The 25957-nt window shown below is 37.7% G+C and overlaps 5 protein-coding genes across 7 annotated transcripts; 3 read left to right on the forward strand and 2 right to left on the reverse strand.

Annotated features, from left to right (window-relative positions):
* Nucleotides 1–258: 258 nt before the first annotated feature.
* On the reverse strand, nt 259–4715 carry LOC119995960 (casein kinase 1-like protein 1). Its single transcript, XM_038842443.1, has 14 exons — nt 4222–4715; nt 4072–4112; nt 3487–3556; nt 3227–3375; nt 3049–3144; nt 2877–2947; nt 2254–2315; nt 2098–2161; nt 1917–2001; nt 1712–1838; nt 1508–1590; nt 1363–1426; nt 979–1115; nt 259–780 (listed from the first exon to the last, which is right to left on the reverse strand). The coding sequence occupies exons 1-14, from the start codon at nt 4295–4297 to the stop codon at nt 490–492; spliced, it is 1416 nt and encodes a 471-aa protein (XP_038698371.1). The 5' UTR covers nt 4298–4715; the 3' UTR covers nt 259–489.
* Nucleotides 4716–5542: 827 nt separating this feature from the next.
* LOC119995962 (IQ domain-containing protein IQM1) lies at nt 5543–8417 on the reverse strand. Its single transcript, XM_038842444.1, has 5 exons — nt 7478–8417; nt 7202–7382; nt 6907–7083; nt 6466–6798; nt 5543–6202 (listed from the first exon to the last, which is right to left on the reverse strand). The coding sequence occupies exons 1-5, from the start codon at nt 8128–8130 to the stop codon at nt 5768–5770; spliced, it is 1779 nt and encodes a 592-aa protein (XP_038698372.1). The 5' UTR covers nt 8131–8417; the 3' UTR covers nt 5543–5767.
* A 4394-nt stretch (nt 8418–12811) lies between these two features.
* Nucleotides 12812–15505, forward strand: LOC119995930. 2 transcript variants are annotated; one of them, XM_038842406.1, is made up of 3 exons: nt 12812–13004; nt 13362–15113; nt 15194–15505. In XM_038842406.1, exons 1-3 carry the CDS (start codon nt 12837–12839, stop codon nt 15362–15364), a joined length of 2091 nt encoding a protein of 696 aa, XP_038698334.1. In that variant the 5' UTR covers nt 12812–12836; the 3' UTR covers nt 15365–15505. The 2 variants fall into 2 exon arrangements, with proteins under 2 accessions (XP_038698334.1, XP_038698335.1); XM_038842407.1 differs by having other exon boundaries at nt 12870–13004; nt 13367–15113.
* A 1351-nt stretch (nt 15506–16856) lies between these two features.
* Nucleotides 16857–21386, forward strand: LOC119998009 (BTB/POZ domain and ankyrin repeat-containing protein NPR1-like). Its single transcript, XM_038845276.1, has 4 exons — nt 16857–17643; nt 18343–19090; nt 19800–20003; nt 20825–21386. Exons 1-4 carry the CDS (start codon nt 17119–17121, stop codon nt 21103–21105), a joined length of 1758 nt encoding a protein of 585 aa, XP_038701204.1. The 5' UTR covers nt 16857–17118; the 3' UTR covers nt 21106–21386.
* A 593-nt stretch (nt 21387–21979) lies between these two features.
* Nucleotides 21980–25718, forward strand: LOC119997060 (nucleosome assembly protein 1;3-like). 2 transcript variants are annotated; one of them, XM_038843837.1, is made up of 12 exons: nt 21980–22164; nt 22270–22316; nt 22412–22507; nt 22903–22995; nt 23643–23730; nt 23809–23870; nt 23970–24154; nt 24273–24450; nt 24540–24583; nt 24814–25015; nt 25121–25138; nt 25264–25718. In XM_038843837.1, the coding sequence occupies exons 1-12, from the start codon at nt 22116–22118 to the stop codon at nt 25333–25335; spliced, it is 1134 nt and encodes a 377-aa protein (XP_038699765.1). In that variant the 5' UTR covers nt 21980–22115; the 3' UTR covers nt 25336–25718. The 2 variants fall into 2 exon arrangements, with proteins under 2 accessions (XP_038699765.1, XP_038699766.1); XM_038843838.1 differs by having other exon boundaries at nt 21981–22164; nt 22273–22316.
* The last annotated feature ends 239 nt before the right edge of the window (nt 25719–25957 follow it).

Raw genomic sequence — 25957 nt, forward strand, 5'->3', positions numbered from 1 at the left:
CACCTTCAATGTTTCTCTCAAACAAACGTTTCAACTTCTTGAAAGTCTGCTCAAACCCAACTCTTCGTAACCCCTCCCAACTCAACTCCTCCCAATCCAACCCACTTGAACGTCTTTCTAGCATCGCGTTTAGAAATGTATGCTATGCAGCCCGGGTGACTAATTTATTGGTCACAAGAAAACTAGCTTTGTAGGCATGTACTCGCACCCTTGTGTTGAAAATTAAGAGTGTAGTGTCATGTTTAGAAACATGGGGAATTACGGGCCCTGAAGAAGTGTAATGCCTATATATATATGATGTTTGGATATTCGGACTTGTTTCCGCATGAACATTTAATGCTTTCGAGTGCCCATATCCAAAACCCACATTCCCTTGGGCAATGAATCACAACTCTTGAAACTTAATTCCAAGATAAAATCTATCCCACCGCAAGCTTAAAAGAAAACTTGCCAAATTCAGGATCTACGCTACTGCACGCCAACAGGCATCTAATAAAGAACCCTATCATCAACGTCAAAATGCAGACTCTCAATCCCCTTAAGGGTAGTTTCGTAGTTCTTTGAGTGAGTGGTAGTTCTTCCCGATGATGGATGCCTGGGATCAGAGGATCCCACAGGAGACTGCCCAGTTGACACCCTGTGTAACGCTGCAGGGCTTGCTTCCATTGTGGAAGAGCGTTGAGGATCTGACTCACTTCCAACAAATACATCACGGCTGCTAGAAACAGCAGGTCGCCTTAACGATCCACTTGACCGGCCCAAAATGTTGGAGCTTGGAAACTGCATGGTCTTGGAGATTAGGTTTAATATAATAAAACATAATAGTGAAGTGCAAAATATTGATATTAACGAGAGTGAAAATGTTCACTATTAACACCAATGTAGCATGAATAAAATATAAATCTCCATAAAATTTAAAAAAACTAGACGGAGATCAACTAAAAGAAAAAAATAGTTAAGAAAGAAATCCAAACTTACCGTAGGATCTTTAGCAATTGAAGAATCATGTGCAACTGGATTCTTCTGTTTTAAAAAATTTCCAGAATTTAAAGGTCCAGATATTCTTCGCCGCGAGGAATCCACTGAAGACAGACCACCAGGTTGGCCTTCTTCCCCTGCCAAAAAGGAAGTAAATAGCATAAAACGCAAGTTATGTTGAAGAAAAGACCATGTTTCCTCAATGGAAAATTCCATTGTACATTAGATCAAAATAAAAAGGAAATGACAATAGAATATTGAACTCAGTTCAAATGAGGGAAAGCATAAGAAAGTCTACCAACAGTATCATCCGTTAAGATATATTCATTTATAATTCGAACATTTATATTTGGCTAATGGCTACCAAGGACATGAAGAAATTACCTGTCTGTCTGTCAGCAATTGCAATGGCCGGAGGCATTCCAGAACTAATTCCAGCTGTAGCACCCTACAACGGACGAGCGTAATAGACATCAGCATCATTACATAGATGACTGATATAAAGAACTCATTATAAGAAAAAACATACTACAGCACGAGCAGGAGGAACAGCCAGCTGTGACTTCTGGTACTTCAATATGGTCCAATCAAAGACATAATCAAACTGGAAGCCTGTGTAACAAAAAATTAATGCAAAATGTCGTTTCTATTGAGCCCAAAATTGAAATCTCACACTCGCAATAATGTTGGACAAAAACAATATTATGAATTACAATAAGAAAATTATTCCAACCTTCACGAATAAAAAGGTCTCGAAATATTCTTTTCAGGTAAGCATAATCTGGCTTATCATCAAATCTAAGTGAACGGCAGTAATGGAAGTATGAAGCAAATTCTGATGGATAACCCCGACATAAGGCCTGGAAAGGGATTGTATCTCATGTCAGAGTTTCATCAATAGCAGGATATAGTGTGCATGGTATGCATTCAACACTGACCTCAATTGAGGTCGAAACTTTTTTTTCACTAATTTTCTCATACTTCTGCTTCTTTGTTCCTGCTTTCAGTCCCTGCCATGGAAGGCTGAGACAAAGAAGGGAAATGAAGGAAAGTCGGCATCAAACAAATCATTGGAAGAAAGCACATAGGACGATAAGGTAAGGAACAAAGCAAAATCACCTTCCTCTCAAGAAGTACATAAGCACATAACCAAGAGACTCTAGGTCATCCCTCCGACTTTGCTCTACTCAGATCAAAAACAAAGAGAATGACACTTAACTAAAAGATTCACAGGTTGAAAATTATGTCAATTTTAAAAAGATGGACAAGGCTAACCAATCCCAAGGTGAGCATTCATGCTTGCGTATCTTGCCGTTCCTGTCAAATTCTTATTCTCCCTGTTTGGTTTAAGATCAAATTCAGCAAAAATACAGCACATTAGCCATATATGGAGAGGCTATTTACAGAAAATTGAACATGTGACCTCTAGGTTGCAACTCTATCACTGGATCATATGCTCGCCTGTGATTGAAAACAGTGGGACTTAAAAAAAATAAACGTAAGGTACTAAATGACAGGATGAGGAAATAACCGCCAAAACTCACGGGAGAATTATATAAGTTGCAATGCCATCAATGTTACATATGGGAAATTCTGCCAGTTGCTAGAAATATGTTATTGTTACATGTATTATGAAACCCGTACATTGGAATTACATAATCGTGTATAAAGTATCACCTAGAGCCAATATTGCATGTACACTGGCAAACATGAACAAACAAGCAGTTGGTTACCAGTTCCCTTTTAACATATATTATCCCCCACTCCCCAGCTAACCAACCTCCTACCCCCCACCTCTCCTTTTCCTACCAAACCAGAAAATAGTACATTCCATTGACAAATTTCACAGGTAACTTTACTACTTCAGTAACTACAACTAACAAATACAGTCTCCTTACCTGTAAGGAATATGTTGATGGCTTGAACTATCTCGATATTTCTTAGCCAGACCAAAGTCAATGACATAGACCTAAATGCAAATTGACAATTGTCAACATTATAATGCTGGAACTGCAGGAGGAAAACAAAAGAAGAGACTTAAATGAAGATATAAAAAATTCATCTGAATACCTGATTTGCACGCCTTCCCAATCCCATAAGAAAATTGTCAGGCTTAATATCCCGATGCAGAAATGATTTTGAATGGACAAACTCCACGCGATTGATCTTAGAATTCATTAAAAAAGAATCAATTGAAAAATATAAGTACACAAACTAACAAGGTAAGTGCACAATCAATGAGATTTACCATCTGATCTGCAAGCATAAGAACTGACTTCAAAGACAGTTTCCTACTGCAGAAATTAAACAGATCTTCAAGACTAGGTCCAAGCAAATCGATTACTAGAACATTGTAATCTCCCTCAACTCCAAACCATTTAACATTTGGAATTCCAGCTGCCAAAATAAAAGATCATCAGGAAAGAAGACAAAAATAGCCAAAATCAACCTGGTCATAAATAAAGCCTATTGTGAAAAATAGTCAAATGAAATGAAAAGCATTATTACTTCCTCCCTGTAGGATTCTGTATAACTTTGATTCATATAGCAGTTGAGGATGTTTCGTCTTAACATTTTCCTGAAATTGAAAAGCCACGACAGCATCTTATACACAGAAATAGGGGGGAATAATCATTATGGATAATGCATAAAAAGGGAAAGACACAACTAGCATTTATAGGGAAAAAAAATCAATTTCACCTGAAGAACCCTAGCATTTGAAAGACGCGGTAGGAAAATTCAAAGAGCAAAAAGAAATAGCAACGGGCTTTAAAATTTGATCACACACTTCTTTCCTGCTGATATTCAAGATGTTGGAAGCAGGAAATTATTTCATCACACTAGTCAAAGTCAAGTTCAAGATACCAGTTGAATCACCGAGTTATTTGACCTGCATTTCCACTTCAATTAAATAGCTCAACTTACAATGTCGAAAAGGCAAACCAACACCAAAATTGTGCACATCGTCAAGAATTTCGGGCCTAAAGTAAAAAATTGTGAAAGACATCCCAATTTTCTTGCAATGAATAATTGTAAAAGAAAATAAACATCCACAATTTGTAGGAGCTGACTACTGAAGCCAAAAACACTTACAAGCTTAATGGCAACTTCTTCATTAGTCTGAATATTAGTACCTGAAGAACAACTCAATCATCAATTACAATCAAGAACACTAAACAAATCGCAGAAAAGTCAAATGTCAAAAGAAGAAAAAAGAAACACCGAAGAATAAGCACAACGTACCAAGATAGATCTCGCCAAACGAGCCGCTACCGATCTTTCGTCCGAGCCGGAACGTATTCCCTATACGAGGTTCCATCGACGCAATACGGAAATAGCAGTCACAATCGAAAAACCTAGCTACCAAACCCTAATTCACCGAAAAAAGAATCCGACAACAACGCGGAGACACCAAAGAACCATCAACCGTTAATGCAAGAAACGACACTCTCCCACCGAATCAACCGCAAGCACCGACAAATCTACGAGGCTAGGCGAAAAAATCAAGAAATCGTATCGAAAACGAAACAAGGAAAGACGTGATCAGAGATCTACGGTTTCGTGTTAATTTTTCTACTTCCCTAGAGTAAAAAAAAAAATCTCCTAATCTACGAGGCTTTGGTTAATAATTACAAATAATTAAATCGTGGCTCTAACTCTCTCTAAAAACTTTCCACTATTTTCTCTCTTCTTTCTTTCTTTTTTAAAAATTTTCTACCTTACTTGATTCGATCCTTCCATTTTAGTTCTCCATTTCGCGTTTTTAAAAAGAAAAATAAATTGTCCCTCCTGTTTGCCACGCGTGACGGAAATTTTACCGCCAAGGTCCAGGCTCCAGAGGTCCTGTCAAAGTGGGACCCTCTGTCACGTGACCTTTATCCACCTACAACGGGCCGTAATTATCACGTGATCAAATTGCGTGTCCGTTTTTCAACGTAACTTTTGAATGAATGAATTAATTACATGAAAACAGTAATAACTGTGCTCTCTGCAACTTTGACTGAAGAAGTTTATCAGGGAGGACCAAAATCACCTTCAAACTAATTAATATGACTGTTTCTTGAAATACTGTTTATCCTAAGGAGTCATCAATCCTTTATTAGAGCCACAAGTTTTTCTATTGTGGACCAGATTTGCTTGACCATGACATTGAAGAAACAGCCCCTAATAATGTCCTACATAGACCAAGAGTAGGAGAAGTTCTGAGGGAGCCATTCCTTAACACAGCTCTGGCAATGAGATAATGTGCTGTTGTGTTTCTGATATGCACATCCCACATGCCTGATAACCTAAATTATCCAACATAGGCTAGCCCACTCACACAATAATTCAGTCGAAGATAAGATAAGTTTGATCAAAATTCAGTGCGTAGGCAAAATGATATTACTCTCAATGAAAATCGAACTCGAGACATTTTAAGTTTATACAATTTAACCTCATAATAAAATATCACTCAAGTGACTACACTTCTTAGATTGGGTGATCTGATGATTCACTGCCATGCTGACATCAGTTCAGTATCTACCTTGATATTTTGGTCTGGTAATATTGTTTACACACAATGGAGAAAAAAGAAGGCAACACTTCATTAATAATTTGAGAGCGAGATTTTCTGTTTACAGTAAAGAATACACAGTAACACAGGGACCCATTACAAAATTTAGGAACCAATGGGTTACAAAAATCATTTGGGTCGGTTAATTAAGCCATATGAGAAAAAAAATTACAAGAACCAAAAGAATGGAAGTTAGAGCCTTTATTTTGTCTATCCATACTTGTTGGAAATCCATTACTGAACCGGAATTGAGGTTCTTGGGCTTGGAAGGCCCATATAGGCAAGCCTGGGAGAGATCCGGACTTTTGGGCTCGGCCTTGGTGAAGGAATTGGGCCACGACAACTCATGGGCCTAGGAGGAATCCTAGGTGACAGGTTAAGTTGTTCCAGTGCTCTCGATTGTAGCTCAACAGGGTAGTCCCGGACACACCCAATGCGGGGCCCAGCGCCCGTGGTCCACTTACACGGTAAGCGTTTTGAATAATCAAACACTGGCGCTTCCGTGTTGACATCTTGATGGCCCATTGTAATGTTGATCTTCTTGGCGCCATCATCTACATCCGCAGTATTATTTCCACCGTCCGATCTCTTAGCAGGACCCACCAGTCCCTCCGGTTTTGGTTCCTCGTTCGTGTCCTTAAAGGCAGAGTCATCATCTATTGCACATCTCTGCATATATGGTTTGACAAAGCAGAAGCAATTAATTATTTGCATACCCACCAAAGTTGACCAAAACTTCAATAACGAAGGAAATGATAAAAATTTCAGGTTCCTAGCAATTTGTATCCCGCCTTCTGAATTGAACGTACAAGATTTAAGTGAATTCATCGTCATTATGCATATGAAATCTTGTGCATACAATTCGGGTGAGTGGAATATCAATTGTTGTGATCGCTATCATAATTGTTTCAATAAATAACACAAATATATACCTTAACGTTGGAGAGATCGACACGATTTTCTTCAAGAAAAGAGATGAATTCCATGAAGTTCTCTTCTGTAGGGTGATAGTGACCACTGTAAGGCCATATAGCCTCAAGAATGCCATCATGGGCCACCAATCTTCCGGCGGCGGTGGTGGCGCCACCAGAAAGAAAACTTGAATGCTGAAACAAACCCTTCTTCTTCTGCCCAACATACAGAGACCTTGTTGTGCTCAGAACAAATATCCACTTGGAACCTTCAATTGTATCAACCACCACTCCACTTTCTCTGTACACTAGCCTCCCATTTTCCACTACTACTTCATATGCTTCCCTTTCTTTCTGAAATAACAATAGAACCATATTATAAGGTCAATAATTTTGTTCTTGGGACAAATTATACATAATAATTTTCATTGCTCCAATGTTGTGAAGAATTAATTAACTTACTGGTCCAAGGTATTTGATGCATTGCCGTTGTAATACAGTCCGCGGACATTTCTCAATATTCACTTCCTTACCATCGCCGACATCCAACCAGTAGAAGAAGGGTTGTGTGCTCTCGCTCTCAAACCAGATATCATAGTACATATGTAAATTGTGTCCATAACGGTGGCGCGGATCAATCTGCACAAAGAAAAATTAGAGAGGAATATTAGTCATCACATTGACATTGAATTTTCAATAGAATGATCGAGATTTTTCAAAACTTTGGAATGGATGAATGAATGAATGACTGACTTACAGCTTCAAGCCAGTGCTGTAGAGCAAGCTTTTGAGCCTTCTCATGTTTGGACAAACCCTTCCCCACCTTGGCAGCTCTTGTCTTTGCCCTCGCCCATTTTGAAACGGCATTTTCTGGCTTTTCATCATTGAAGAACGACACAGAACTTCTTTTCAAAGCCGCAAAGTCCAATGCCTTCCACCTACAACATTCGAAACAAACAACTTTATCAACAAAACAAAAACAAGAACAGGAAATTTAATCAACAAACTAAGTAAGAAGTCAGATATTACTTACCATAGCTCCTCAACCACGACAGCACAATCGGCAAGGTTTCTTCGGGTCCGGTAACTCTTATACACCTTCTGAAGCTTAACTGCAGCGGCATCAAGCTCGCTGACCGGTCTCGGAGAGAAAAACACAACCGGTTCAGGAACGGAAAGAGCCGGAATCGGTTTATGTAACAACCCTTGTTGGACATTTGGTTTGTCCTGAACTAGACTTGTGAATGACAAGTTCCTATCAAGCACAATCTTTTCAGGTCTGCAATTCTCCAAACATTTTGAATTCCCAGAACTTATCGATCGAAGCTCATACACCTTCTGAAGCTTAACTGCAGCAGCATCAAGCTCGCTGACCGGTCTCGGCGAGAAAAACACAACCGGTTCAGGAACGGAAAGAGCCGGAATCGGTTTATGTAACAACCCCTGTTGGACATTTGGTTTGTCCTGAACTAGACTTGTGAATGACAAGTTCCTATCAAGCACAATCTTTTCAGGTCTGCAATTCTCCAAACATTTTGAATTCCCAGAACTTATCGATCGAATCGAATTGCTCTTCTTCAAGCTCACCCCAGTTCCTTTAGACCTTAATCTATTGAACCCCAGAAGGACACTACGTTTCACAATTTGTCGACAGGCAGAAACAAGTACTGAAAGGGATAAACCCATAGGAATCAAAGGGTTCAACAAAATATCTCTCTCTCGCTCAGTTTTGGTTAGTTAGATTTGTGTGTCTGACTCCAGAGACCCCCTCACTTATATAGACCCAAAAAAAAATGGAAGTCAATCTTGTAAGGTACGTCAAGGACAGAACAAATGGGGAGTTCTTGATTCAAAGCTTTTGGTATTGTACCTTTTTCTTTCCAGGTTCAAAGCCACGAGTTGTTTGATGGATTCAAAGCTTTTGAAATGTTGAATTGATTGTGGAATATATGCAATTAATCTTTCTTGTTTTGGTATGGGGGGTGGGGGTTTACATATGGCAATATATAATAAAGGGATGCAGAGAAACAGGGAGAGTTGGGCGGTCAAAGAAAGTAAGCCTGGAAAGTTTTGCTGATGAATTAACACGAAATTGCTTGAAAATCCTCACAGTGGGATTTCTTTTGGCTGTGTATCTCAACAGTCAACGATTTTAAGGTCATGGCTTTGGTCATTCTCATCCGCGTCTTCATGGATTTGTTGGCGGTGTTGGAAATATTTTATTGTTTTTTTTTCCTTGTTGTAACTATTACTTGGATTGTTGTTTGTTTTTGTTTACTTAATTATAAACTTGTATTTAAATTTTTATTATTTGCTATGCACTATATATGTAACCCATCATACCACGCAATAACCCACAAATTGCTTATGAAAAATTCATGTATGGGTTGGGTTTTTGAGCACTTCTACACTCTTAACTCAACACATCTTATAGAGGTATTGTCCGACTTTGAGATTTTAAGACACGCATGATTTTGTCCTTAAAAAGACACTCTATAATTGAGAAGTGTTAGATTTTAACCTACAAATTACTTTTTTTCTCTAAAATTTCCGATGTAGGATATTTTCATCTTAATAATCACTAGAGAATATTGACTCTTGATTCTTGATAGAAGAGCGTGACTAACATGCACTTAAACCAATCAAATCGATTCCAAGAGATAATTGTATCTAAATAGTTATCACTAATCGTTTGAAATGTGATTGTTAAATATATAGAGTATTTTTAGCTTTTAATTATTTGAATTAGACCATCTTCCTTAGTCATATAAATTGAAATTATATACAATCAAAAAATTATGTAATACTAGTATATATTTTCAATGTTCTTAATGGAATTATTATGAGTTAGTATTTTCAATTAATGAATATGGTTGAAGGCTCTCTAAATTCTATTATGTTGGTCTAAGTCAAAGACTGAAGATGAACTAGATTGTTCAAAAATCAAGAGCATGCATTGCTTTTCGGATTTTGATTGGACTGGAAATCCCCAAAGTAGCCTAGACTTTTGAGTTTATTATTATTATTTCCTTTCCCCTTCCAACACTACATGACTTGTAGACTTTTCAATTGTTTGCCATTTTCCAAGACATACTACTTTCCAATTTTATTAACACACTTTATGGCATATACCATCATGAGTCATTTATACGCGTCCCCTGTAAACTTTGTTTCTACATCATTCATGTTAATATAATAAAATGCGGGATCCATCTGACACCATTAATTTGATAAAAGTACGCCCCTTACACATGATGACTCACACGTGAATGATGTTAAATGGATCCCGTACTTTATATATATATATTGTTAGAATCAGGTGCTTGTATAATCTAGATCACAACACTAAAACACAAATAACATCGAATATGTTTCAAATATAGATATGATATAAATATGACTGGGAATTAAAGTTGAATACTTTTCAAAGAAATTGAAACAAGAAATTGGGAAATTCTTACGAACAAGAAATCGAGGTGGAGTTTATACCTCCGACCTTAAAGCGATTTATTGTTTGTCCACATGTGCTCGCACTTCTCGAATATCACATTTCAAGGCTACTCGATTACACACTGATGGTGGCACTTCCAACAGCGTAACGGAGAACCATGAAGATTTGTACTTTCTCGCGAAATCGACACAAGGGGATTATACTAGGCTGTAATCCCCTAATTTTTTAATAAATAAATTTACTTATATAAATTTACAGTTTAAAAGAATTTCCGGGGCAACATCAATTCCTGGTCCTGGTTCTGCCTCTGCGTGCACGTTGATGTTGAATGGGGATCCTTTGTTCAAATGGTGAAAATAGACAGTCGATGCCGAATATATATATATATATATATATATATATATATATATATAGTATTTTATTTATCTTAAAAGTGTGAAATGTGAACATTATTCAGAGCATTTGTTGAATGTTGATTGGGTGTCCAAGAGCTGCTGGGCTTGCATTGTCTCGCCAAAGTCAACCATCAAAGTATCCACTTGACAAAGAACACAGAGATAGTATTTTAATTTTATTTTATTTAAAACCTTGTCTTGAAATATTAAATGTGCGAACGAAAGAGAGGAGGCTGCTGCCTGTGTAGCATAAATCTTGAAATAAATAATTTTAAGGAATAATTCTCAATTCAAGTGTGAATGAATAATGATACATCCATCAATGCAAATATATACATATATTTGTTAAACTATAATAAATTGAGAAAACACGTGCACAGTTGCATTAATCAAGTCTAAATAAAAATATGTTGTGGCAGCTGGTAGTAATATTTCGTCATGAAAAATATTCGAAACCTTAATTTTAATTCTCATTTTACCCTCAATTTATATTAATTGTTGGAGATTAAAGGTGCCCTACATATATGTTTATAATCAATTACCGTTTCATATACCGCATGAATTTAGAGTAAAATAAGATCATATAAATTGAGAGACCGTCGCATGGTTCTCTTGTCCTAACCTTTTTTTTTTTTTTTTTTTTTACGAGAAATGGAATGGAGAGTTAAGAGTATATGCATTTGCATTTGGGTCAAAGTGGAAACGCGTATAAAAAAGCAAATTAAGCGAGATAAAAAATGCATAATTGCATTAATTTGCTAGGGTGCCACGAGTACAATCTTGTTTATTGACTTCAAACATTAAATACACTTTTTTTAAATACTTTTAAAAAATAAAACAAACATATCTGCATAAATGAGTAGTTAATGAAACTCTACAAATACCATAGGTGTTATTGCTTGGGTGTTATGGTCCATGGTTCTCGTTCGAAATGGATAGCTAGGCCCTACTCCCAGTCTCCTACCATTAATTCATTAGATTTGAGAGTTTCACAATTCATTTTAAATCGTAGATTTTAGAGGATTACAGAATTCCCAAGATCCGAATTCATCACACAAGACCACACATTGATTAGTCTTTCTCTTTTGTTTTTTGCAAAGTTAACAGCCACCAAACATCAATTAATGTCACATGCGGATACAAGGTTTTTTCCAGTCAACATTAATGTCTAGACTGACACCTAGCCTTTTTCAATGTCGTGTGCATTGGGAGGAACTAGGAAGGGATTGTCAATTACGTACAAACATAAGAACACCAAAAAAAATATTAATGTATGAAGGTGGAGAATTTGGTATGGTTTAGGTTTTTGTAGATATACATACAGCTGAGTTTAGCCTTTTTTGAAGTCTTTCTAAATTTCTTTTATTCTAATCGAATTTTTGTGGAATTTTATTTTCAAAGTGAAAACAAATAATAATAATAATTTCGGATTATTCCACATTTTCTTCTATCAAGCAAGGTCCAGTTGCTTTTGTAAATTCATACCGTGAGCCCAATTGAACAAGCCCATTAACAAGGTTGCGACGTTGCACGTCCAAATTGCTTGTATGACATGTCCACGTGTATGGTCGCACTGGATCGAGGCCCACACCTACTTTTTTCAGGCCAGCCGGGTACCTGCAATGTAAAATCCTTAATAATTTTCAACATCACCGTTTCATGTGTTGAACAGTGTGAAGGCTACATTGTTTTCTAAATTTAAAAAGCAGATTGAATGGTGTGATGAAACACTGTCTGCATCGGAGATTGCAGGTACCTCAGACTTCTTTCAGGCTGGTGAATTGTTGTCATATAATTTTATTAGAGGGTGGAGTGGATTATTTGTTATATATATATATATAGAGGTTATATATTGCAGACAATCCAATAAGGTAAATCTTCTTAAATGATTATATAAATTTATGTGGAAATCCCTTCAGAAGTCACATCTGGACATAGTCAATGAGATTAATTAAACCTGCCTGATGTTTACACAACCCCCCAATCACATCATTTCTTTCAATTCCATTTTTAATCAACCAGACATTAAAGGAGAAAGTGTAAGGGAGGAGTGATGACCGACGTTTGTTTTGGACCTTTGGCACTTGACAGCGAAGGCAGGCAAGTGGATAGAAGTGAAATCCAAAACCCCAATGACCAAACACGAAAACTGCCCAGATGGAGTCTGCCTCGGTCCCGGATTGCACGTTCAACTTGTACATTTCGGCGGAGCCGTCGTGATCACATCACAGTGTGTGGAAAATTAATTTGATGGTCACCATATGATATGAGTGTACTAGAATTAATAGGGGAAAAACAACTTTTGGTTACTGAAATATCTGATCAGGTTCAACTCAGTCACCCATTTTTCAAATGTTTCAATTTGGGTATTCAAATTTCGAAACTGTTCCAAATTAATCACACGGGCAGATTTCGCCCAATTCGGGCAGTCAACCATCCCACGTGGCACTTTGACCTGACAATAAAAATTAAAATCGTCTAATATTTTCTGACATGTACAAATGTGCTGATGTGGAAAAAATTAAGCCGGCAAAAAGCACCCAAAAATGCATTCCCGCAAAAAACTAACCCTAAATTCGCGAAAACCTTTCACCTTGAAATCACTCTGCCACTACACTAAACTGGTGCTCTCAACATCACACCTTCTCAAGTTCCATAGAGATGCAAGATCTGTGCAACGATTCAACACTCGATCAAGAAGATTAATAATCCAGGTTACTTCGATTCAAGTCTTTGTTGGGTTTTTATATTTTGCAGCCGGGTAGATTCCTTGAAGATTTGTTGGGTTTTATACTTCGAGTGTTTGGGTAACCCAACTGTTGTTTATTCTGCAACTATTGTTGTCTCTAAATCAACAATATTAGTTGTGTTTTTGTTTTAAAAAGCTTTGTGGTCTCGATTGTTGTATATATGTGGTCCCGATTTTGTTCCTCTTTTTACATCTAGTGGCCCTGATTGATATAATGACCTTGTTTGTCATCAAGTGAATGAAATTCTTTATTACGTCATAGTGAATGCATAATTTATAATATTAGGAGCTTACTGTGTTTGGATTGATGTTTATGTTGAAGGTTAGGCACAATATGAAGTCTATTGCTACAAGGTCTGAAGTGCTTACACCTAGTACTGACTTAACTCTAGATGATTCTGATGATGAATTACTGGATGCATATATGTCAGATTTAGAAAAGAATGCTAATGCAGGGGGAGGAGGAAGTAGCAGTAGTAAGGCAGATAATGATGAGGAAGAATATAGTGGTGATGAAGGAGCTAGTACTGATGAGGGAGATAGTGGTGATGTAGGTGATGACAGTGATGTTGGACAAGGTAATGATGTTGAGGTAGCCAATGATGATGATCATGATGAAGAATTGGTGTATGAGTCTGAGGACTGTGACATGCTATTGTATGAATATGACAGTGATGATGAAGTTAGGGTGCGTGGGCATGGAAATCCAAAGTATGATCCTAAGGTGAAAGAAAAAGAATATGTGTTTCAGCTTGGAATGGAATTCAAAACTTTAAAGGACTTCAAGGAGGCTGTTAGAGGTTATGCTGTAGATGGGGGTTATCAAATACAAATGGTTAGGAATGACAAATTGAGGTGTAAGGCTAGGTGTGATAATGGATGTCCATGGATGATTTGGTGCTCTCAGATCAGGGGGAAAACCACATACCAAATAAAGACCTATATTAAGAAGCATAGGTGTAACAGAATGATGCCAAACAAACAAGCCAATAGCTCATGGCTTGCCACTAGAATGGTGGATAAGATTAGGAGTGAGCCAAAAATTAGTGCTACACAGATATGCACTTATGCTAAAGAACACATGTCACTTGCTATATCAAGGACTCATGCTTACAGGGCCAAGAAAAAGGCATTAGATATAATCCAAGGTAAGCACAATGAGCAGTATGGACAACTGAGGAGTTATTTTAGTGAGGTTTTAAGGACAAATAGGGGCAGTACATGCAATATCATTGTAGATAGGGCTAGGCCTGAAGATCCTGCAGTGTTCAAGAGAGCCTATGTATGCTTAGCAGCATTGAAGAAAGGGTTCATCGAAGGGTGTAGGCCTCTAATTGGGCTAGATGGTTGTTTTCTAAAGACTGTGTATGGTGGTCAATTACTTACTGCAATTGCCCAGGATGGAAGCAATGGCCTTTTCCTTATTGCTTGGGCAGTAGTGGATAGGGAAAATGGGGACTCATGGGATTGGTTTCTTAGGAAGCTCTTGTTGGATATTGGTGGTTTTGATAACAATAGATGGTGCTTCATTTCAGATAGGCAGAAGGGCTTGGTTCAGGCAATTGAAGGGTTGGAAAGAGAGATGCAACAAAGAATAGAACATAGGTTCTGTGTTAGGCATATTTATGCCAATTTTAGTAAGCAATGGCCTGGAGCTCACTTTAGGTGGCTAGTTTATGAATGTGCAAAGTCAACTACAATGCAGGGGTTTAACATCCACATGCAAAAAATTAAAGACTTAGATGAAGCTGCTTGGAAATACTTGAGTGACATAAGACCTTGTTTGTGGACTAGGGTTGCATTTTCAACCTTCAGCAAGAACGATTCAATTGTGAATAACATGTCTGAGAGCTTTAACTCAATGATATTGCCATCTAGGGATAGGCCAATTATAACATTGCTTGAGAAATTAAGAGCTGATGCTATGGATAGACATGTGATGCTTAGAGAAACAATGTCAAGAAAGCAAGGGGTTCTTGTGCCAGAAGTACACAAGATTCTGGATAAGGAATTTGAAAATAGTAGGTTATGGACAGCAAAGTGGACAGGAGATGATCAACATGCCATTTTTCAGGTATTATATTTGCATTTACACTACCTGTGTAATATTTTTTATATGCATTTGCTATAAAAATTTGTACTCTCCTTCACCAGGTTAGTAAGAAACCAGAACAATACATTGTCAATGTGGAAAGGGCAACGTGTACATGCAGGGCTTGGGACCTGTCAGGTATACCATGTACACATGCTGTTGCAGCAATTGGTTGGTGCACAAGGACCCAGCTGATTTTGTCCATCAAGCTTATACTAAAGCAACCTATTTGAGGGTGTACAAGTTCAATGTAGAGCCAACAAATGGAGAGAATCTGTGGATTAGTACTGGTGGTGATACTGTTCTTCCTCCTCCAATTAATGTTGTAGTTGGAAGGCCAACCAAAAAGAGGAGAAGGGAGCATGATGAGCCCAAGAGCAAGAGCAGGTTGAGAAGAAGGTATGGCAAGACAAAGTGTAGTAAATGTGGACAAGAAGGACACAATAAGAGACGTTGTGAGAATCAATCAAATGTTCAGGTAACCTTTGTTATTAATTTTAGACAAAAATACATAATTGTTTAGTTATTAGTTTCTTATTATATTATGATTGTTGGAAAAACAGGTTGGAAATGTTACTTCTGGGAGTAGCAGTGTTACACATGAGGCAAGGGTGCTGACTGGTACAGGTGTTGCAGGCAGAGGTGTTGCAGATAAAACTGTTGGAAGGGGTAGAGGTGCTGCTGGTAGAATTGCTGGAAGGGGCAGATGTGCTGCAGGTAGAATTGTGGGAAGGGGCAGTGGTGTAGCTGGTAGCCCTGGAAAAAGGACCAAGGATAATGCTAGAAGGCTGCCAAATACATATTCAACACTTCAAGGTTCAACCTCAAGCTCCAGGTACTCTGCAATGATAAATGCAACTCAGGAGTCCATCACAAATGTCAAAAAGAATGGATGAAATAGGTGTACGAATCAATACTCGGAGGTTGTTCCACTTTTTGTATTAGTATGAATGTGTTTTTGGACTATTTGCTGCATGTGATAGTTATGTTTTTGAGACAATATAATGATATGGACTCTTATTTATTTTATAAATTATTTGGTTAATTGAGTGATTGATATGTCATGGAATTACCATTCCAGTGAGTTATTTGGAACAAAGTGATAAGTTTTGGTTTGATTACAACTACCATTACAAGTGTCAAGCCACATCAGCCTAAATTAGTTGATTTTGACTATATTATGCCACGTGGGCTGGTTGACTGCCCTAATTGGGTGAAATCTGCCCGTGTGACTAATTTGGAACAGTTTCGAAATTTGAATACCCAAATTGAAACATTTGAAAAATGGGTGACTGAGTTGAACCTGGTCAGATATTTCAGTGACCAAAAGTTATCTTTCCCCAGAATTAATATGTTTAGTGATAATACATGAATAGTTGAGTAGATTATACTTCAAATTTCAAAAATATATTATGGTTAGTCGCATCAAGTTATGACGTGGTGTGTCAGGAAAACTGCGGGAATTATGATTGTACAAAAATTACCGATGTAATCGTACCGTTCGATAATCGATTAGCTCAATTATTTTCAAAAAAAAAAAACGTATTTCCTTAAATAACTAACTGAAAAGCCAACCAATAATCCAAATTAACTGACAATAATGGACCGATCGGTTAGTTAAATTTATGTTAAAAACAAGCGAATTAGAATTAGGGACTCTTGTTTTCTGGTCTCTGTCTTTTTCATAGGATAGTGGAGCCATTAATGAATGGAATAGAAAGATCAAAAACATGAATCTCGGCGGTTAGGACCCTTCCATGTACGGACGATATCACGAGTCTTCACTGTTCATGACAGATCCCAGAAGCGAATTTCTAAACTATCTAGTCTCGATTACTTCCTCACTTCAGTGCGTCATTACAATCAAAACCACATATAAAATGAATTTCGAATGCTTTCATCTGACATTCTTGATCATCCTTTTCAAGCTCCATCTCTCTTTTGACTTCCTTCTTATACTCCTTTGTAAAATTGAATATGGTCGGAGATGAACAGCAGAGTTGGTTCCTTTGATTCAACCGAGATAAGCTATGGAAGCAGCTCGTGCTGCGTAGCCATGGCTGCCGATAACGCCGAAACCCCATCTCCTCTAAAACCTGAAATGTCCGCACTCCAATTGCTATCCAGGAACTTCGACTCACTCTTCGACTCGGCTGACTCAGAGTTCTTCGCCGACGCCAGAATTGCTGTCTCGGGAAGGGAGGTCCCCGTGCACCGGTGCATTCTCTCCGTGAGGAGTCCGTTTTTTAAGAGCTTGTTTTCGAGAAAGAGAGGCGTAGTCAAGTTTGAGCTAAAAGAGTTGGCCAAGGATTACGTTCTTGGCTTCGACGCTCTTGTGGCGGTCTTGGCTTATTTGTATAGCGGGAAGGCGAGGCCGTCACCTAGAGGCGTTTGTCAGTGCGTCGATGATGGTTGCTCGCACGTAGCCTGTAGACCGGCAGTGGATTTTCTGGTGGAGGTGCTTTATGCGTCTTTTACATTCCAGATTTCTGAACTCGTGGCTCTGTATCAGGTAAAGACTAAGATCTTCACTGTGTCTCGATAGTAACTCTGTTTCTTCCGTTCTTGTCGGCCAATGCTTTGTTATTGTAACATTGTTATGTGACGTTGTATAATTGTTGCTGTGAATGATTCTAAATTGTTGAAAACAGAAACCGCAGTCCACTGCTACATTTGAGTTACACGTAGTAATACTAATACCTTTAGCGTTTAGACTGAGTCATTGTAAATACAATAGCTCTGTCTCAGAAACACTGTTGTTGGTGCCATCAAAGGATCAGCTGATACCTTTATTTTCTTAGTTATACTAGCAGAGTGGGTCGCAGCATATATTTTTTAAGTGAATCTGTTGCTAGTGTATTTATTCTGTGCTAATACATATGGAGCAGTAAATATGACATGTTAAGTTCTATTTGTTCATGATGATCCGCATGATACAAAATGTGTTAGAATAAGTGGCTTATATTCCATGGGAGAAGTGCAGCCTGGCATTCTAGAAAAACAAGTTGGATTGTTCTACTGAAGGAAGATTACTGAACTAGGCATGTGATAAATTATTCCACATAAGATTTTAAAAGGGAGCAGGTTAAGAACGTTTAAGAAATTTACATGTATACACAACTAAAGTGGTTTTTGAATCTTTCTCAATTTCCTAATTTTGTTAGTTTCTTGTTTGATTTTACCCTTTTTTCGGATGTTTGTCTGATTGCAGAGGCACTTGTTAGATATTCTTGACGAGGTTGCAAAAGATGACATGTTGGTCATTCTATTTGTTGCAAACATGTGTGGTAAAGCTTGCCAGAGTTTGCTGGGAAGGTGCATTGAGAGTATAGTCAAGTCTGACATCGATATTTTAACTCTTGATAAAGCCTTGCCCCAACAGATTGTAAAACAGATAACGGATTATCGCCAGGAGCTAGGCTTGGACATGCCTGATCATATAAGCTTTCCAGACAAACATATAAAGAGAATTCATAGGGCTCTAGATTCGGATGATGTTGAATTGGTTAGAATGCTGCTGAAGGAGGCACACACTAATCTAGACGAAGCGTATGCACTTCACTATGCTGTGGCATTTTGTGATGCAAAGACCACATCAGAGCTTCTTGATCTTGGACTAGCTGATGTTAATTGTCGAAATTCTAGAGGCTACACGGTGCTTCATCTTGCTGCAATGCGTAAGGAGCCTAAGATTATTGTGTCTCTTTTGACTAAAGGAGCTCGTCCATCTGATCTTACTTCAGATGGTAGAAAAGCTGTTCAGATTGCAAAGTGTCTTACTAAGGCAGAAGATTACTATAAGACTACTGATGAGGGAAAAGCATCTCCCAGGGATCGATTATGCATAGAGATATTGGAGCAAGCAGAAAGAAGAGATCCATTACTTGGAGAAGCTTCTGTTTCTCTTGCTATGGCTGGTGATGATCTGCGAATGAAGTTATTATACCTTGAAAATAGAGGTAAGTTTCAATTGCTACGGTTCATTTACCTTTTCATATTTATGCCTTTAAGATTTTCATTACTTAGCTCTTTTTTAAACATGGACATTACAGCTTAAATGAATTTTTTTGGGACATTGTCATGATTTTTAAAGATTCATATATTGCAAGATGAAGCATCATATTTTTTCTTCCCTTGAATGACAGGTCCTTCATTGTATGTTTTATTTCTGACGCCAATAACATCCTTGCTGTTGTAGTCACCAGACGGCATCCACATAAAACAGTCAGAACTCAGAAAACCTTTGCCATAAGTTTCTTTCTTACAAGTTATTGTAAAAAGTTCTGTCCTATTTCATTATGAAATGAAGCTTTTAGAATGATACTCAACTAATAAAAGTCTTGCTTTTGCAATATTGTTTTTTCACAGTAGCTTCATTCCCTTAATCTCTTCCCATTTTCTTCTCTTTCCCTCTGCTTGAGCTAGCTGATTGGTATTCTAGGTGTTGCTTCGTTCTGTTCATTCATTCCTCTAGCTGTCATGGTCCTTTCTTGCGGTTTCTATGATTTAATACTTAGCTCACCATTTCTGTGGTCCATATTTCATTTCTCTGTATGAACCTTACCAGTTATAGCCTATTTTGGTGGTTTTGTTTTGCATCCTCAGTATCTCATTGATTGTTTGTCTATCACCTTCATATGTTGTATGTATGTTCTTGATTATTCTTAGTTGGCCTGGCAAAACTTCTTTTTCCGATGGAAGCAAGAGTTGTAATGGATATAGCTCAAGTGGATGGCACCTCGGAATTTGTATTAGATGGCATCGATTCTAAAAATTTGGTCGGTACCAAAAGAACTGCTGTGGACTTGAATGAGGCACCTTTCAAGATTAGAGAGGAGCATCTGCACAGGATGAGGGCACTCTCCAGGACTGGTAATGTTTTGTTTAGTGATATATATCATGTAAAGAACTTATTTTTGCTTACGAATTAAAAAAAATAATTTCTCCAACACCATGCAAAATATCATCCATCTCAAAAGTTTAAGCTGTTAGGAAATGTGTCCTTTGATCATTTAAATATTAATCCAACATGTGATGCACAGTCCAGAGGCGAATATTTGGTTTTGATGAAAGCCAATCTGCTTCGCAGTGAGCATGACTTACTGCAATCTCAACCCTTAGTAATTAGTTCTTTGATTTCTAGAATCAAATGACTAATTGGTACATTTTCACAGTTTAGAGGCAACATCTAAGAACCAGATTGAGTTTCCACCCTTGAACTTCTACCTTTGTTTTTTTATTCTAAGCAAGTTACAGACCTTGTGCTTCTGTCCAGAGCTCCACAGCTATACTACTCACCCCTATCTCCAATGTGAAACCCAAGATAAAATCTCCCATCTTTACTATTAGGGTCCTCACAGAATAACCTTCAGCGATTCGATACTTGATTTTAACCAGCCTTCAGTGGTACTTCTAGGCGATTGTTGTTTTGGTTAGAAACTGACCAATCTTCGATATGTGATCATGTTCTCAAGATCTGAACCAAGTAACTCGGGATTTTTTATCATGATGTATAAGATGTTGCTTGAAAAGTAAAACGTATTTTGTTTTTCCATAGCTAAATACTCCAAGTTGCTTGGAAGAATCAAATTTGCCAAGGTGGATTGTCTGCCTTATTTGTGAGTGATTCTTACAATTATAGATTCGTATTTGAAGTTTTAATCATCTCATATAAATGTATATACTTTGGACAGTTGAGCTTGGCAAACAGTTTTTCCCTCGTTGCTCAGAAGTCCTGAATAGGATCATGGATGCTGATGACTTATCACAGCTAGCATACCTAGGGGATGATACTCCGAAGGAGAGACTCGTAAAAAGGCAGAGATACATGGAACTCCAACAAGTTCTGAGCAAGGCATTCAGCGAAGATAAAGAAGACTTTGATAAATCTGCAATATCATCCTCGTCATCATCAAAGTCGATGGGGGTGATGAGATCCAATGGTAAGGTCATTGACAAGGCTTGTGAGGCCTGATGCATTCTCTTCCTCTCATATATAGTTGAAACTCTTGTTGTCTCCTTTGATTCATGTATTGTTATTGTTTTGTATATCCTTGATTTTAAGGAACAAATGGGGATAGTTCTGTTATCTTGTGTTGTACATGAGAGAGAACCATAGTGACAGGAGCCTTTTTGGGTCAAACATGGAGAGGATAGGATACTGGGCTATTCATGAGGCCTTGGTTTCTTCTTCTTCTTCATGTTCTAATCTTGGTATTTTATAAGTATGCAATTGGTCATAATCAATTGCCATAATCTTGTGAAGGTCCGAAAAAGAAGTTTTACTCCTGCATGAGTAATTTCATTCAAAAAATTACTCTTTTGATCAAATTTGACACTTTCTTTTTTCCAATCTTCAAAAATCTTTATTATGAACCATTAGGGCAATTCATAAAATAAATTAGTTCAAATTCATAACATATATCTCATACTAAATTAGTCTTTATTGTGCAGTCACCTTTGTTCTGATATGAAGGTTGTTACCTTTTGTTACATTGACACCAACCGTTCTTTCAAATTAACACTACAATCTCCCACCATATTCGCGTCAATGATTCGTATCGGTATGAAGCTATAATTTTTTTCCGTCACGTTGGCACCAACTGTTTATTTTGATTTGAAGCCGCAAATATCCACCTACCTTTGTGCTACCCGTTCGTTCCGATCAGAAACCTTGATCAGATCTCCAGCCACATTGATACCACTTATTTGTTCCGTGGAGGAGGAATGAACTAGTAGGAGCTGCTTGTCATTTACCAAACGCGGCCCTATTTGGGGGTAAAGTTGAAAATACAAATGTGAGTTCTCACAGCCGCTGAATAATAAAAGGGCCAATCACCAGGCCCATATAAAGGTGAGGCACGCTTCGCAGATCGCCTCTCTCTCGCTCTCCCCGAAGAGTTCCTATTTGTTCCTAGATAGGGTTTTAGCTTTTTCGCTTCTTCCTCTCCTCTCTGTCTTTCGAAATCGAATTGGATCCCCAATATGACCAACGACAACAAGGATAACTTCACCATGGCCGATCTATCTGCTGGTAACGTCCCTCTCAACCGAAACCTTACTCTGCTGGATGAATTTTCTTGTTTGCATACATGGAGTACCTTTTTCTAAATTTTCGTTTCTTTTACTTCTCTGTAAGTAGCTCTCAACGATGAGGATCGTGCGGGTCTCGTTACTGCTCTTAAGGTCAGTGAATTGTTGTTTGGTTATGATCTAGTGTTTTTGTTGGGGGTTGGTGTTTTGATGGTTGATTGGGGTGACTTTGTGGTGACTTTGTGCAGGATAAGCTGCAGACTCTCGCCGGACAGCACTCTGATATCCTGGAGAATTTGACTCCGACTGTCAGAAAGCGTGTCGAGGTTCTCAGAGAGATTCAGGTGGCTAGCCTTCTTGCAAAATAAATCTCGTTTTTGTGAGACAACGCCCTTTCCTTTGTTGAATGTTGATACTTCTTCTCTCATATCGCTGGGACAAAAAGTACTGCTCTTTAACTAGGATTTGTGTTTTGTGTATATTTTTGGATTGTGTTCTTGCTCTAGTTTGCAAGGTCGATTTGTTGGTATACACTTCATATTTTGGGTTTGAAGTTCCACTATGCTTTTCTTCATTGAATGGCTATTCATTCTTCCAGATTCTTTCTTCTTTTATCGTAACAATTGACATTAGCATACACGAATCTTCCTTCACAGCCTATTTATCTTTCCTTGACAAGATAAAAAGTTCCAATATGTATTTTTTTATTGTAGCATCTAAATTTCTTCTTGATATGCAGAGTCAACACGATGAATTGGAGGCAAAATTTTTTGAGGAGAGAGCAGCTCTGGAAGCCAAATATCAAAAATTGTATAAACCACTGTATGCAAAGGTATTTTTCCGTGAGCCTGAGTGTCTCCCTAATGACATGCCTTTATAGGAATGTATTTTTACTGCAGCTAGGTCCATTGGTTTAAAGATTCTTAGCCTTCTATTACAAGGTGGATTAAGATAAAAGGTTTGAATGAAACCAAGAGAATACTTTTTGAAACAACTGAAGCTTGGGAATGACATGTCTAATTGTGCACTCATAAAGCATAGATTTGTCATTTATCACATTCAAGATTTATGGACTGATTTTGACGAAGAGAACCTATTTGTCATAATTCACATAGCTTCATATCTGTTTTGATGTATCATTTGTTCTCTGTTGTTTTAAGAAATTTAAATTAATCCAATACCATAGTTTTTGGATGCAATCGTGAAAATGATTGAGAAAGTAAAACAAATTTAGGGATATTTTGTTTATAATGTGCATTGACTTTGTTGTTATGTTATTGGTGAATAGAATATCTATAATTTTTTGCCGATTAGTCAGTCGTATCAAGCTAGTGGCTGAATTGAATGCTTCTACTAAAGTAGGTAGTAGTAGTTGTATCTGGCCTTAGGATTGCATTTAGACATTGGTCACATTGATTTAACAATAATTGATTAATGCCTTTCCCTTTCTTCAGTAGCTAATATATTGAACTCTTGCAGCGCTATGACATTGTTAATGGTGTCATTGAAGTTGAAGGGACACCGGATGAAGCCACAATGGACCAAGAGGGGGATAAAACCGCTGAAGGTGCCTCTATGATCAGTTTAAATGAAATCTATTTGGGCATTATCTTCGTGACTTGATAACTAATTTCCTTGAATGCAGAGAAAGGAGTGCCCGATTTCTGGCTTACTGCAATGAAGAACAATGAGGTTTTAGCTGAGGAGGTTAGTTATATGAGTATTTAAAATATCTGTTGTATGTGTTTTCTTTAGGTTCATTTAAAATTTTGACTTATAACATTTCATCCATCTCTTTGCCATCAGATTACAGAACGTGATGAAGGGGCACTTAAGTATCTTAAAGATATTAAATGGTACAGGATTGAGGATCCCAAGGGATTCAAGCTTGAGTTCATCTTCGAGCCTAATCCATACTTCAAGAACACTATCTTGACAAAGACATATCACATGATTGATGAAGATGATCCTATTTTGGAGAAAGCAATTGGGTAATTTGGTTGATTGTTTTATTCTCCGTTCAAAAAAAAAAAAGGTTATGTGATAACCTTTTGTCACCATATAACTATATTTTTAAAAAGGCACCTAACTGATATTTGGGCATTGTAGAACGGAGATCGAATGGTATCCTGGAAAGTGCTTAACACAGAAGGTCCTGAAGAAGAAGCCAAAGAAGGGAACAAAGAATGCCAAGCCCATAACAAAAACTGAAGAGTGTGAAAGTTTTTTTAACTTTTTTAACCCACCTCAAGTTCCAGAGGATGACGAAGACATTGATGAAGATGCTGTATGGCCAAATATCATTGCACTGATAAATGCTTGATTTTCTCTCATCGTGTATTATGTGCTTATTTTTATCTTTATTTGCTCTAACAGGCTGAGGATCTTCAGAATCAGATGGAACAAGATTATGATGTTGGGTGAGTTATTCTATGGTGTATGATTAGAGACTGATATTTTGATAATTTTGATCAGCAATTGGGTTGTTGATGCTCTTACAGCTCTACATATGGTAGTATTGCGTTCAACATTTAAATCTTTACAGGTTCTCTTAAGACTAAGTTGGAAGTGGAACCTTAATTGAACTCTTTTCAACTCAATTTTCTTGAATGCCGCTGCTGCTTAATGGTAATCATTGTGCTTCATACAGGTCTACTATTCGTGACAAGGTTATTCCCCATGCTGTGTCATGGTACACTGGTGAAGCTATTCAAGGAGATGATCTTGGATTAGATGATGAAGACGACGATGATGATGAAGACATTGATGACGATGAAGAAGAGGAAGAGGAAGATGAAGATGACGAGGATGATGACGACGAAGGGGAAGATGGGAGCAAGACGAGAAAGAAGGTACTTGTAAATTGTTCCTTTATTTACTTATATGCTTTTCTGTTTTTGTTGACATATGAACTTTGCTAATTTTCTTTGTTAATTGTTTGATATGTTGTGCTGCAGTCATTGGCTGGACAAAAGGTATGTTACCTGATACTATCCTGTCTACATTGAGATATTCTTTATGTTTTATTATTTTATTATGCTATGTTCAATAGATAACCATAATCTGATTGTTGTGGTCACTTGTTTCTTGTGCATTGTAGAAGGGCGGAAGAGCTCTTGTTGGTGATGGTGAGCAGCAGGGCGAACGACCTCCAGAATGCAAGCAGCAGTAGATCTGGACCATTTGGTCGCCAAGATGTGGTGTTTGGCCAGTAATTGCCGTGGGTCGTTTGGAAGCATTAGGGGATTTTTGGGGGAGGGATTTGCAGTTTTGGGTTTTTTTTTGGTGGTTGCTTTATTTGTTTCCCGTTTATAACTGATACCGAGTGATTGTTTTGGAGGTCCTTTCCCTTGGTTCCTATTGATATGGGGAATGATATTGCTCACATATATAGTTTTTTTAGGTCTGTTGCTGTTTATGGGGATTTCCCCCAAATTTCAATTGCGACACTCGTCTGTTTGTGTTTTATTTAAATGCCCATCATTGTTGTCGCAACTAGTTTTATTTTCCATTTATAACTTTTTTGTATTGAAGGCTTCTGATAGTTCATGGTCATATATGGTTTTTATTTTTGGACTTTTGCCTTGCTTCATGGACTTCCAAATGCTGTTCGCGCTTCCAAATTGTCTGAGCGAGTTCTGGGGGTTAGTTAAACGGTCAATAATTCGGGACCTCTCAAGTCCCCCAGATTATTACTGCAAAGGATGACAATACTTGAAAATTTGACTACTGAAATTTCTGGACCTCTCAATGATCAGTTGCGCAGCTAACGGCCTTATGCTCGAAGTCCGATC

This window comes from Tripterygium wilfordii, chromosome 4 (genome assembly GCF_013401445.1).
Source record: "Tripterygium wilfordii isolate XIE 37 chromosome 4, ASM1340144v1, whole genome shotgun sequence".
NCBI classification, from domain to species: Eukaryota; Viridiplantae; Streptophyta; class Magnoliopsida; order Celastrales; family Celastraceae; genus Tripterygium; species Tripterygium wilfordii.

What these genes read in the sequence shown, in the direction of transcription:
- LOC119998009 (XM_038845276.1), top strand. Translation starts at nt 17,119, where the DNA reads ATGAACAGCAGAGTTGGTTCCTTTGATTCAACCGAGATAAGCTATGGA. An exon ending in AACTCGTGGCTCTGTATCAG is followed by an intron (nt 17,644 to 18,342) that starts GTAAAGACTAAG and finishes GTCTGATTGCAG; the next exon opens with AGGCACTTGTTAGATATTCT. An exon ending in ATTATACCTTGAAAATAGAG is followed by an intron (nt 19,091 to 19,799) that starts GTAAGTTTCAAT and finishes GATTATTCTTAG; the next exon opens with TTGGCCTGGCAAAACTTCTT.
- LOC119995962 (XM_038842444.1), bottom strand. Translation starts at nt 8,130, where the DNA reads ATGGGTTTATCCCTTTCAGTACTTGTTTCTGCCTGTCGACAAATTGTG. An exon ending in GCATCAAATACCTTGGACCA is followed by an intron (nt 6,799 to 6,906) that starts GTAAGTTAATTA and finishes TTGTTATTTCAG; the next exon opens with AAAGAAAGGGAAGCATATGA. An exon ending in TCGATCTCTCCAACGTTAAG is followed by an intron (nt 6,203 to 6,465) that starts GTATATATTTGT and finishes CCATATATGCAG; the next exon opens with AGATGTGCAATAGATGATGA.
- LOC119995930 (XM_038842406.1), top strand. Translation starts at nt 12,837, where the DNA reads ATGCATTCCCGCAAAAAACTAACCCTAAATTCGCGAAAACCTTTCACC. An exon ending in CAAGAAGATTAATAATCCAG is followed by an intron (nt 13,005 to 13,361) that starts GTTACTTCGATT and finishes TTTATGTTGAAG; the next exon opens with GTTAGGCACAATATGAAGTC. An exon ending in ATCAACATGCCATTTTTCAG is followed by an intron (nt 15,114 to 15,193) that starts GTATTATATTTG and finishes CTCCTTCACCAG; the next exon opens with GTTAGTAAGAAACCAGAACA.
- LOC119995960 (XM_038842443.1), bottom strand. Translation starts at nt 4,297, where the DNA reads ATGGAACCTCGTATAGGGAATACGTTCCGGCTCGGACGAAAGATCGGT. An exon ending in AAGTTTCGACCTCAATTGAG is followed by an intron (nt 1,839 to 1,916) that starts GTCAGTGTTGAA and finishes ATCCCTTTCCAG; the next exon opens with GCCTTATGTCGGGGTTATCC. An exon ending in TTCCTCCTGCTCGTGCTGTA is followed by an intron (nt 1,427 to 1,507) that starts GTATGTTTTTTC and finishes CGTCCGTTGTAG; the next exon opens with GGTGCTACAGCTGGAATTAG.
- LOC119997060 (XM_038843837.1), top strand. Translation starts at nt 22,116, where the DNA reads ATGACCAACGACAACAAGGATAACTTCACCATGGCCGATCTATCTGCT. An exon ending in ATGAGGTTTTAGCTGAGGAG is followed by an intron (nt 23,871 to 23,969) that starts GTTAGTTATATG and finishes CTTTGCCATCAG; the next exon opens with ATTACAGAACGTGATGAAGG. An exon ending in AAGACATTGATGAAGATGCT is followed by an intron (nt 24,451 to 24,539) that starts GTATGGCCAAAT and finishes TTGCTCTAACAG; the next exon opens with GCTGAGGATCTTCAGAATCA.